Source organism: Mastomys coucha, unplaced genomic scaffold, assembly GCF_008632895.1.
Source record: "Mastomys coucha isolate ucsf_1 unplaced genomic scaffold, UCSF_Mcou_1 pScaffold6, whole genome shotgun sequence".
Taxonomy (NCBI): domain Eukaryota; kingdom Metazoa; phylum Chordata; class Mammalia; order Rodentia; family Muridae; genus Mastomys; species Mastomys coucha.
The window spans coordinates 129,951,906-129,964,356 of record NW_022196912.1 but is presented as its reverse complement, the minus strand read 5'-3'; the positions used below and the strand labels follow the sequence as shown (position 1 = coordinate 129,964,356).

The 12,451-nt window shown below is 46.7% G+C and overlaps 1 protein-coding gene across 2 annotated transcripts in view; it reads right to left on the bottom strand.

Moving 5' to 3' along the window:
• Ptprn2 (protein tyrosine phosphatase receptor type N2) overlaps positions 1 to 12,451 on the bottom strand; it is a 790,024-nt gene that overhangs the window by 111,634 nt on the left and 665,939 nt on the right. For both annotated transcript variants that reach the window (XM_031356691.1, XM_031356693.1), the window contains exon 13: positions 4,324 to 4,536. In XM_031356691.1, the coding sequence (XP_031212551.1) occupies positions 4,324 to 4,536 (213 nt within the window). The remainder of the gene's footprint in view (positions 1 to 4,323; positions 4,537 to 12,451) is intronic.

Below are 12,451 nucleotides of genomic sequence, written 5' to 3'. Positions count from 1 at the left end.
AATTCAAAGGGACTCAGAGAGAAAAGGGGAGAATGCCTTCTAATCATCTAACAACTTATTTTTGGCACAGTTTTTACCCAATCACCTCCCACAGAACTGGGACACCTGCGTAAGAGGCAAAAAGTGCCCTGGGACTGACCATCAAGATTTTGTGCCTTTCAATGAGTGGATACACAGACCTACGTGTTCATACAGGCATGTAAGCATGTACACATGCACATACATAGCATAGGAAGGCAATTTTGAAAAAAAAAAAACAGTAAACGAAGTTGTTTTATTTGGGGGTTATGTGGAGGGTGAGGTCATGAAGGACAGGCATAACTCAAGCATCTTTTATAAATTTAGAGGAAAACAACACATTGAAGCAATGAGGAAAGCTCTGTCAAAGTTCACAGTGACCTTTGAGCATGTATTTTAGCTGTCCAAAATTTAAAAGCATGAACAAATTAAGCTGCACTGTATTTATCTGAGGCTGATACCTTGGAACAAGACCAAAAGCAAGAACCTGCTAAGAAGATCTGGTTTTCAGAAGAAGGAGGAGGAGGAGGAGGGAGCCCTCAGAAGTTGAGAGAGCTCCCTGCTCTTTCAGATAGCCAGGATTGGTTTCCCAGCATCTATACCGGGTGGCTCACAATGATCTAGACCTACAGCCCTAGCTCCTAGGAATCTAATACCTCTTCTGGCCTCTGCTCTAGTGTGTGGCATTCATTCTCTCTCTCTCCCTCCCTCCCTCCCTCCATCCCTCTTTTTCCCCCTCTCTTCCTCTCCCTTTCTCTCTCTCCCTCCCTCCCCTCTCTTTCTCTCCTCGCTCTTTCTTTTTCTCCTCCCACCCCCTCTCTTTCTCTTTCCTCCCTATTTCCCCCCCCTCTCTCCTCTCCCCCTCTTGCTGGCCCATGGGGAAGCAATGTATACATACAAATACGTGAGAAGAAAAAGTGAACATGTTTAGAGATATTCACAAGACTCTAATAATTCACACTCCAGACCACTTTGAGGCCATTTCAAGATGGACATTCACAATCTGTGGCACATGGTTTTGTGCCTGGGTGGCAGTGGTGGAGTTCACAGCCTGCCCACCTATGCCTCAGAAGGTGCTGCATAAAGGACAGAGCACAAGAGAGGTCTCCCAGTTTCTGTTGAGAAGATCCTCTCACCACACTGACCTTGGTGCTGTCTAACATGAGGATTCTCTTTGGGGGATGTGAGGAGAAAGGAAAGTTACAGCCAGAGGCTGTGTGGGCAGTCCACAGCATCTTAATCTCTATCCCCACCTCCAGCCCACAGCATCTTAATCTCTATCCCTACCCCACCCCCACAGTCAGAATACGTGTACTCTGCTGTGCTGTGTTCTCACTACACACTTCCAAGGTAACACTACATTCTGTTGGTGACCACAGTTAGTGTTTTGCTGTCTACCACCATCCCTGGGTAACTTTCAACCCACTCACAGCATAACCTTTTCTCTCTTTATAAACTTAAAATAATGAACCACTTTTCTATCATGTCCCCACAAAATAAAACACAGCAGCAGGGTATTCAATTGTCCCTGTGATCACTGAAGAAAAGTGTGACAAACTCTTATTCACAGTCTCAATGACACAATGAGCAAATCTGGAAGCACAAATTATGTATATTATATATTCACACACACATATATATATATATATGAATATATGAATTGGTAGCTAAATCTATGGTAAGCAAAAGGTACCACTGAGGTACATACTCATACACAAAAGATTTAGGAGTATATACATTCGTTGAAGAAGACCCTTTCCCTGAAGTTTGTAGTTGCATGTTATAGGGTTTTTTTTATTGCATTTATTTATTGAGTGATCATGCCATATGGTGTGTGTGTAGGGATCAGAGGATAACTTGTGGGAGGTTTTTTTCCTTCCACCATGTGGGTTCTAGAAATAGGTACTTTCACTAGCTGAGCCATCTTACAAGCTTCTCAGCTTTGGTGTTTTTTTTTTAATGAAGATTTTAAAACATGAAGGTTGTTTCAATGACAACAATGGAAAATCCAAAGCCTTAAGACCCCGTTGATGGATACAGTGCTTCGTATTTCCAGAGAAGCCTCGAATAACCACAGCTGTGAGCCTTCAATGCACCTAGTTAAACCCAAAGCTGACAACCACGTGATCCCCATGTGCTGAGGCCTGGCCTGCTGAGGACCAGCCAAAGCAACCCCTGCACATGGTCCTTCCAAGGAGCCTGCTGGTTGGATGACAGCAGACCCCATCTTATCAGGGTAACTTGCTGTAATAACACTAAGTCAGTGACTTCAGAAATAAGCCCAACAGAAAATGTTCCCAATCATTTCACTTCCAACTTTTTTCTAGATCCTATTTTTGAAGGAAAAGTTTCCCCTGTCTTTTCTTTTTTATTAATCTGGATTGAAGGAAAGCACACATTTCATTTATTGTCGGGATTACAGATTCTTATTAAACAAACCAGAGCTCATTATAAAATCAATATCAACTTAACCACCATGCCCCCAGGAGAAACACAAAAAGGTCACTCTAAGAAATTCAAACAGTTTTCTTGCTGCAAGGACATGATTTTAATCACAGATACTATTAATTAGAGCTGTCACCAGGAAGAGTTTTTTTTCTTTTGTTGTTGTTAATTATCACAAACTCAGTCATAAGTATGCATTTTTCTACCCACAATCTTATAAAAATTAGTCATTTCTGCATGCAAGTCCAACCTTTCATTCCATCAATATTTTATATTTGAATTTCAAAGTATATCAAAGGATGCCATGCTTTCTGGAAACCTCCGTCTTTATGATCTCTGTCTCTCACACACAGAACTGAAGAGTGTGGAGTGTGATTATTTATTTATGCTCTGACACTTGCTTGGCCCTAAGGACCTGGCATCCTGTATTGATGGTCTTGCTCAATAGAATTTCTGGGTAAATTCTTACTAGTTTATGTGACATTTTTTTTCCAGGCTGCTTCTTCAAACGTGGTTTTTTCCCTTTGGCTTTGAAGCAAAGCTATGTGCCATGCGCCTGAAATACCATCTTCAATTCATTTGAAGTTGCCATTTCTTTATAAGAAAAAGATCATCCTGACCGGGCTTGTGACCCTCCTTCAGAAAACCAGAGTTTTTCTCCATTCAGTGATGATGATAAGAATTCTGAAAAGGGACCAAAAGCTGTCTCCTCATCTCTTTTAAGCAAAGGGGCTTTATAAATTCTTCTCAACTAGCCATGTGTGGCAGATGCAGAACAGCTACAGAGCAAGGGGCAGCCAGCTCAGACTAGCTGAGGACGACAACTGGACAGTCGCCGTATTTCCTGAGAGAGCCAGAGAGCTCACTGAAGTAACTTTGACAACAGAACAGACAGCATTTACTTTACATACTGTGTGATGTGAATTACTGACAAGACATTAGACAGCACAGACATGTGGTGAGAAAAGACAAAAAGATTCAATAAATTAGAGAGAACCTTAAACTGTATATTGATTAAAAAATTTAAATGTAGCAATCAAGTAAGTAATTTTATAACCCTAAATAGATTAATACATTTAGAGTTAAATGATATTTTATGTTTAAAAAATTGAACTCCCTGATGTCTATATATTTTGGGCTTCCATTGCTGCGGAGTGGAATCACAGTTTCATTATAGCAAGTCATTCATTATGAAACAAATACTACCAAACTCCCAAAAACTATGGGGTGTTTATTATGCTCCTTGTTTTTTGACTCTGCCGCTCATACTTCTCCGGCTTCTGGTCTACTTCCAGACATGTTGGGTGCCTGTCTGCATTTCTAGCACACATAGCATACAGCTGCCACTGCTGATTCATGAAGACATATGCATTCTACGTTCCATTTATCAGCATTAGGTTTCACTTTATCTGAACAATAGCAGAGGGTGTCAACAGATCAGGTCAAAAGATCCCTTCCTATAAGACCCCAAGGAAGTTGATGATTTAAGAGTCATCTTCACACATCTACACAACCAATCCATCTTGCAACTGTGGTGTGTTACATTAATAGTGGCCAGATTAAGATAACAGATAATGCATAATTCATGTATTGTATTTTTTCCACATTTCTAATTAACAAACCATTTCTCACGGCTAACATAAGACTACCCAAGAACGGTGTAAGATTAATACAGAACCATAAAATTGTGGTTACAAGGTATTTATATGAATGCTAATGAGAAGTTCAAATTGTCATCATAAAAGAGCCTGTACTGTGACTTCATGAGGGAGTATAGAGAGGGAGGGGACAGACTGCCTCCCCCACTCCCAAATCAAGTTTGGCAAATCCAAGGGGAAACTTTGAAAAGTTTATTTTTACCTGGTAGGCTTCAGTAGCATCTGCACTGGGGTCAGCTCCTAGCCCAGACAATTTGTCCTTCAGCTTGTAGTGAGAGTTGTGACGGAAGCAATAGGCAAGGCTGGAAGCCAGGAGAACACCCAGGATGCAGGCAATGGAGAGGAAGGTGAGCACAATGAACTTGGTAGAGTCCTCTTGCTCTTCCTGATGGGGCAGGAGCTTGAGCTTTCCTTTCTGCAGGAGGAGAAGGAGGAGAACAGGTGACTACACAAGGAACCTTGATTCCAGAAGAACATCCCCTCCACATACAACTCCAGACTTAGTGCAGTGTCAGCACAATGGAGAGGAGGCTGTGCAGGGACACAGGTAGAAGGAAATTCCAACACCACAATGCCTCCAGACTGAATTTCTATTAAGCACTAGCCACCCCAATGATGCCTGCTTTTCAAACTTAATAATGTAAAATATTTGGTACCTAACTTGCTGTTTTAAGTAAAACAAAGTGTACATCCTGCCTAATCAGATACAGATTTTGTCCAGAGCATATAACCCAGCACCTGTTTGGCAGGAGGTGGGTAAAATGTTAACAGAACTAAGTAGTCCCCAGTCTGAATAGAATGCACTGGCTGGAGTCATCATAGCTCTGGGACAGGACTTCCTGCTCTAGAAGATATTCTGTGAGCTCATGCAACCAGCTCTAGTCACTCTCTATGGGCATAGACTCCAACTACTGGTACCTGAGTATTGTTCCTTCAAAAGGGACAAGGTCTTTGAGAACAGACGATTGGGAAGTTCACTTCTGGGAAGTTCACTTCGCATCTTGGGGGAATAGGTGAGAAAATCTTTTCTGTCACTCAAATCCAGGGCAGATAGCCAGACAGCACCCCCCTCATTAGCTTTATTAGGAGGTGTATTAGCAACAATTAAACACGCCACAGGAAAATGGAAGGGCCGCAGGCAAATCGCCCACGACTCCCGGCCAGCAACCCCCACAATTACTCGGGAAATGAATGGAAGAGCACGCCCCTGCCTCAGTCCTGGTTGCTACAAGAGAAGAACAATTAGCAAACTCCTTTCCGCCACCTAATTTCGCGTGGTAACAAAATGGATTTTTCCCCATGAATGCCTGGCCGGCCTATTCATTATCTCTCTTCTATTAGTAATTTTCTGCTCCGCTTTCAGCCTCCCAACTCTTCGTTTCCTCCAGTCTCTGAGTGTACACAGTGTCTCTTATGTCAGGCCGGGCCCATTTTTATCTTGTAATCATAAAGGCCACCAAAGCAATTATCGCTAGTCTTGACTGGAAAAGCTGGTCATTAATTAGCCTGCTTTTGCCTTCGGTGCGCGGATTAGCGGGCGCTGGGACCGAGTTAATGGAAACGCGGGTTAAATGAGAAAAGACTCCGGGATTTCCTGCCTGGATGCGCGGCTTGGTTCTGCTTGGCTCTGGACCCAGGAGGTTCCTGGGCTTCAGTAATGGATGGAAGAGAGGAAGGGAGGGGGCTCCAAGGCCTGGCAGAGGGGACCTTTGGAAGGGGAGCAGGAGACCAGGAGCAGGGACGTGGACACCTCTCCCAGGACTGAGTGGGCGGCACTCGGGAGCTGCTGTGAGCCAGGAGCACAGAGGGCCCTGCACGTGGAGAAAGCTATGGAACCCTTCCCTTCCTTCTCCTGGTTTCCTCCTGGGTCCCCTCCCCTTTTCACTCCCGCCCACCCCACATGAGAGCTTCTAGAAAGAAATCACTCCAGACTCTCCCGTCCCTTCCCCCAAGTCAGGGAAGTCCCCATCCCAGTTTCTAAGCTACACTTCTTTGCCCCAGCATCGGCAGGAGCCCAAATCACACAAATAACCCTTTCTCCGTGGGCCACATGGCTGTCCTCACATGACTGGATGCAGTTCGCACCAGGAAAAAAACCCTTTCTCCTTAAGTTCCCGACCAGTGGGCCACCGCACCATTCGCAAAACGGAGCCGTTCACTCTCCAGGATTCAGTGTGGTCCTAGGTATGCCAGGGCGGGAGCTGGGTCCATGGCTGCTTTCCTGACGCCCTTGCTTGTTTAGCCTCTTCCCAGCAGACCACAACAAAGGCAGTGGTGGGATGGCAGTGCCAAGGGCACCTTACCCAGCCCCTGAGCTGCTGGAGGGTCCCTGAACTAAAGCCCAGCGTACGCTTTGAGCGGACCTGCGCTCCACGTGGTGCTGGAATAGGACCTCCCTAACCTAGCTTCAGGCATGAAACTCCTTGGCTTTATATAGGTTCTCGAATAGCCATGCTGGGCCATAGTATGTGACAGACCATCAGTACACTCTGCAGTGGGTCCGCAGTTCCACAGAGCTGAAAGAACCACAGGGCTGGGAGCTCCAAGCGACCAATGGTTCGGAGTACTAACTGCCTGATTGACAGCAGTGCCAGGTGACAGACACTGGGCACTATGGAGCCACAGGAAGAAGCAGGTGATGCTCCTACAAGTTAACTTGGCCCCAGCCTGCATGGCAGCCTGCAGGGCAGCCTGAGAGGCAACCAGACCCAGTGAAAAGCCCAGGACTGCACCAAAGAAGAGGGGATATCCCAGCTTCATCTTTCTTGGTTTTACTTTAAACCAGTTGGGTATTGGGATTTACTCAGAAGCTGAAACAAATTGTCACTGCCAAGAGCAGAGACTTCATTCTCACTGGGCTCCTGTGGGAGAACTGAAGAGGGCACGGCCAGATTACCCTAGGCTCCACCCATCTCTGCACCCCCTGCCTGGTCCTGAGGAGTGGCTAGTGCCCAGGATCAGTGCCAGTTATACTCCTGCCCCAGAATCCCACTAGATAAGAAGCTCCCACCACTGGCTTGTGGGGTAGGAGTCATGGAGGCAAGCAGATCTGAAGCTATGGGCTTCAGGGCTTGGGTGGGAGGGCATCCTGGAAGGTTGGCAGAGTGGAGGTTGAAAGGAGTGATGTCTGACTTCAGAAGAGGGTAAGGTAGATGCTGGACCAAGGGACCCCCTTGGAGTCAATATATATCTAATATTAACATATGAATCTCAACTGACTGATGGCTTCTCAAACCTGAGTATTTATCTCGAATGGACTCTCTGCCTGACAGTAGCACCAAAATGACCTGCTTGGAGGGTTAAATGGGTGGGGGGTGGGAGAGAGAACTGCTAGCAGTGGGTGAGATTGTAAGAATCTGGGGAGGGGGGATAAATTTTCTAGAAATTCTTGTTTTAATGTCAGTTGAGCATCTTCTTCTAGGTATAGTGACTGAGTTAACATAGCCTTACATATTTCTCTTTTTTTTTTTTTTTTTTTTTTTTTTTTTTTTTTTTTTTTTTTTTTTGGAGCTGAAAAAGCACATTTAAAAATGCTTGTTAACCAGGAGTTTCAGTGGGAGAAGTGAGTCTGCTGGAAGCTTAAAAGTGAGTTTGCACCTGGGCTGACCCAGGCCACAGCCTGAGTGTACTCCAGTCCCTCTCAGAATGGCAACCTCCCAAGGATGAGCAACTTGGTGTGGACTACAGGCAGCTTTCCTGGGCCTCTCAGAAGGTGGCCCAGACTAGTCACAGACATCTTATCAGTCTTGACTTGAAATTGAAAGAAAAATGATGTTTAAATATTTATAACTTTGACATTTACAGTCAGATGTCTTTTAAAAGCAGAACACCTTCTGCACAGTGGAAGCTCTTTCTGAAAGTTTGGAATAGCACTGGCTGAGGAGGGTGGTGGAGAGGATTCTCAGGGGAGTGTTAGAGGTGCTGGGGGAGGGGAGGGAGCTGTGTATCCAGGAAGCAGGAGGCATGCACACCAGCACTACACTATCAAGTTCTGAGCAGACTTAAAAAAATAATAGGAGTAGGACAGACTTTAAAAATAATCAGGAATAAGCAGGTCCAGGTTGTGCCAGCTCAGAGGCAGCTCAGGTGAACTGTAACCTTGAACACTGTCTTACTATTATCTCTATCTGCAGCTCCTCAAATTTAGAATATGTGGCATTGCAGAAGCTGTGAGGCAAGGTGAGTGTGGGAGTAGGGAAGTTGATTTGTGGAGCTGCTCTTAGACCATATCCTGGTTGAGTTCAACATTCCCACCTCTGCCTGTGAGGCAAATGGGGTTTCCAGTGTCACTCTTCTGAGCCATCCTTAACAGCCACCCTTATAACTTCCTAAAATGTTGTGATAAAGCTGAGGGCTGTGGGATTCTATGCCTAGAGTCAATTGTGAGAACTAAGCCACACCAGTACAGAACTTTATGGTGAATATTTGCAGGCATGCTCCCAAGATAAAATGTAACATAACCAATCACAAGAGCCAGATATCTAAGTCTCTGACTTGCAGTTTAAAATCTGTTTGCACAAAAAAGTTAGGAGCATAAGCATTTAGCTTCATGGATACTAAATTTCTCTTGTTGACATACTCATTGTACTATTTCTACGGAATTTGATTTGCAACCTAGCTTCAGCCTCTTTTAGCTATCCACCACACACACACTTTGGTTTGGAAAAGCCTTAAGATAAGATGAGGGACATGTCCCCATCCCTTTCTTTTGGGGACCCATGTTATTATGACTGCAAAACCTTTCCCCCTGTGAAACAGAAATTAGTCTCAGAGACTATTTATGAGTTACTGTAACAAGTTTGTCTTTGACCAGCTAGATGAAGCATCTTAGAAAATCATTTGGAAATTTCCTTTTAAGTTTACTAAGATATACTTATTAAAATATAGTTACTACCACTTTAAACCAACCACAGTTTTTAGCAAAACATTTTTCAAGCCTGGACAAGCGACCAAACTTAAAAATGGGGAGGGGGAGGAAGGTGTCTTAAAATATTTTAAAAGTATTTTTTAAAGCTGTTAACTGAACTATTTTTAATTTGGAATTTGCCACAGAATTCTAATAAATGAGAGAAGTCAGGCGGAAATAATCATGTATTAATTCTCTGCATTACAAAATCTTTTCAGAAGCTATTATCAGAGCAAGAGGCATTGCGGTCTGAATTCAGGGTGGGAGAAGGCCTTTGTGCGGCTGAAAGCTATTGTTCCCCTCTACAGATGAAATTGTACTTGCAAATCTGCCATTCAAATAGCCACAAAAAAAAAAAAAAAAAAAAAAAAAAAAGCTTATATGGGCAGAAGAATCTCCCAAGAAACAATTATTTTTAAACATAAACTTTAATGAAAATAAGTTATGTGCTGTTTTTAAAATTAGGCTGTTTGTTGAAATTTTTCAGACATACACATAAGTGAATATACAAAAGATAATAACTTATTTGCTATCTTGACGCACTCCTAAAATAGTTGTTCTAGAAAAACGCTCGGTTTTAAGATAACGGAAAATTCATGAAATTGATGTTGAAAGGGAGGAGAGAGTTCTATGAACTCATTTTTAATGTTGCTTGTTAACCACAAATCGTCCAGGGTGGAAGAGCCAGCTAAGCCAGCGGAGAACTGGCCAAATGGATCTATCCAAAAAGGAAACCTGCCCACTTGCATTTTTCCGATCCACTGCCTGCGTTTTCTTCACATCAGAACTCAAAACTCGGCGGCGGGTACCCTCAGAACACTTGCAGGCCAGTGTTTTGGCCTGTTTCGTGCCTGAGGCCTGGAGTGGTCAGGAGTTTTCTAAGGTGATGTCCTGCGATTAGAATGAGATATTTGGCCGTATTGTCCAGTCCAGTCCTGTACTAGCCGCAACCCAAGAATCAACTACCTTCAAGACTGAAATATCATTTTTAGCTTCACCCGCTCTCAGGCCCAGAAGGCCTTGGCTTTGCCCAGCTGGTCAGTACCGGGTTGTGGAAAGAGTCAAGCGCGTCTAGGAAGCTGGATGGCGGCAGTCACAAGTCCCCTCCCCCACACTGGGAGGCTGACCCTCACAGACCTTATTTTTCTCACCCCTGTTTCCCTGTCCCTTCCCCCTCACTAATTCCGAAGATCTCTGTAGAGGTCGTGGAGATCAGACCATGGCGCAGGACACAAAAGGTCGAGAGTTCCTGGGAGCCTCCGGTATTCACAACCCCGAGAGGGTCCTAGCTGGGACAATGCCGCAGCCCAGCCTCCCGGGCCACAAAGCACTCTGTCCAGAGCCGTTAATGTCCCCAACAACGCCCATACCCACCCCAAAATACCAAAAGCATCGCAGCACTCCAGTGGCCGACCAGCACTCTCCAGCCAAGCCACGGTGCTCTTTGGGAGTCGGGCATCTAGGCTGGGGACGGCTGGGCACTTCCTCCTCCTTTCTCCACTTCCTCACATTTGCTTGATCCCTAAAATCTGTCGATCCTGGCTTGGTGAAAACCATTTGGACCACTAAGCCCTTTTCTCCTGGAAGACTCTCGGTTTCCAGCAGGAACGCGCGGTGCCTGGTACCTAGGAAAGCCCAAGGTCTGCTGACTTCGATGGACAACTGAAGAACTGAACGGAAACTGAGTGGAATAGGACCCAGGCAGGCAGAGGTACGGTGAGGCTCGACAGGTGGACTGCAGCACACAGCTGGTTCTACCGTGTACAGGGCCCTGGCAATCCTTATACTGACCCCTCTTCTTTAAAGCAGTCCAGCCTGGAGCGTCGCATTGCAACGAAGACGCAAAGGGACTTCGGCTTTAAAAGTCAATGCTGCTGATTTGGGGGGGCTACCCAGATGTCTGGGGACGCAGCTTCTTTAACCGCAAATGAGGCGAGTTTTAGGAACGAAACCATTAGTCAGAAATGAAATAAATAAGGTCTTGTTCAAACAGCTCTGAGTCAGAAGTTTTTCTGGCGAGTAAACGACCGCCCCACCTGGCGGGGGGTCTTGGATAGCTAGGGGTGGGAGAAAGTGCAGTTTCCCTTTGTGGGAAGGGAGGTAGAAGCTCAAAGGTGATCCTTGGAGAGGCTGGGATTGGGAGGTCAGAGGACTCCGCACTCTCCTGGGCCTCCCCCACCTGCTTCTCCGAACGCTCCGCCCTGGCCCAGTTGGTCCTCTTAACTCGCTGCCAGCTGGCACGCTCGAATGGTACAGAAGCACACCCCGGGACCCCAGAAAGGAGAGAGTAAAGAGATCTCCAAAATACTGCCAGAGGAAAACGTCCCCAGACCAGTCCCCTTTATGCTAACTGCTCATCTTGTCCTTCATCCATCCTCCCTCTTTCCTCATCATACCATACGTCTCCATCTCCTCTCACCCTTGAGGCCGTTTTCTTCAAGTTCTGAATTTCCTAGAGGCCCAGCCTTATGACAAGCCGAGAGGAGTACTCCAGAGAAGTCCTGCAGATCACCATCCCATTCTCCCCTAGGGAAGTCTCCTCTGTTTCTCCCTTCTATTCTTTGCGCTCAGAAAGAACTACTATCGTGAGCACTCTGCCTCAGACCCACCTGGAGATAATTCCAAAGGCGGGTATTTCCTGTTGGTCAAACCTTTGACATGTGTCCTGTGGCAAGTCAGTTTACCCCCTGAACTAGGCAAGATGCCCAGGTCCTATATTTGGGGCCCTCAAGCACACCCTCAACCCTTGGAAGGTTCTGTTCTGCGCCCAGCCAGCACCAAGCTTGGTGATGCCCTGGGGGGTATCCACTCTTGATCCTTTCTGCCCCACCCCACTCTTGTCTCCTCTGCCAGGGCCCACCCGACCGCCTCTCTCAGTGCCACGACGGGATGGCCATCTATGGTTACCTGCAGCAGGGAGGACGCTTGGTGCCCAAGAAAGCAGGAGGTGGGGGTGTGCGCCCCTCTAAGCCTCTTCGGGGCGCAGCGGCCGCTGGCGACAGCGCCATCATCGCAACCAACTGCTTCCCTGCCTTGGAGCCACTGATGGGCCGGGCCATCCTGCTTCTGACCACAAACTTCTCAGGAGGCGGGTGGAAACAAAGGTGCCGCGCGTCCCATCAGCAGCGGCGCGGTAGTTCTTGCTTGGAGCCGAAGGGTGCAGGCAGTTCTGTGAGGCCTCTCGGCGCGGCCCGGCGTGCTCCGCCCCAACCTGGCCCCCTGGCTAAGCGCACCGGGTCCCGACGCTGCGTGGGCGGGTGCAGGGCCGGGCTCGGGACGGTCCCCGCAAGGCGGCTGGCCGCGCGCGCAGCTCCAACCGGCGCGGGCGCCGCGCCCCGCCTTATATCCGGCCCCGCGCGCACCCGGCCGGCGGCGGCGGCGCGGCTCGCGGCCCAGCCACCGGTTGCTATAGCGATGTCGTCTC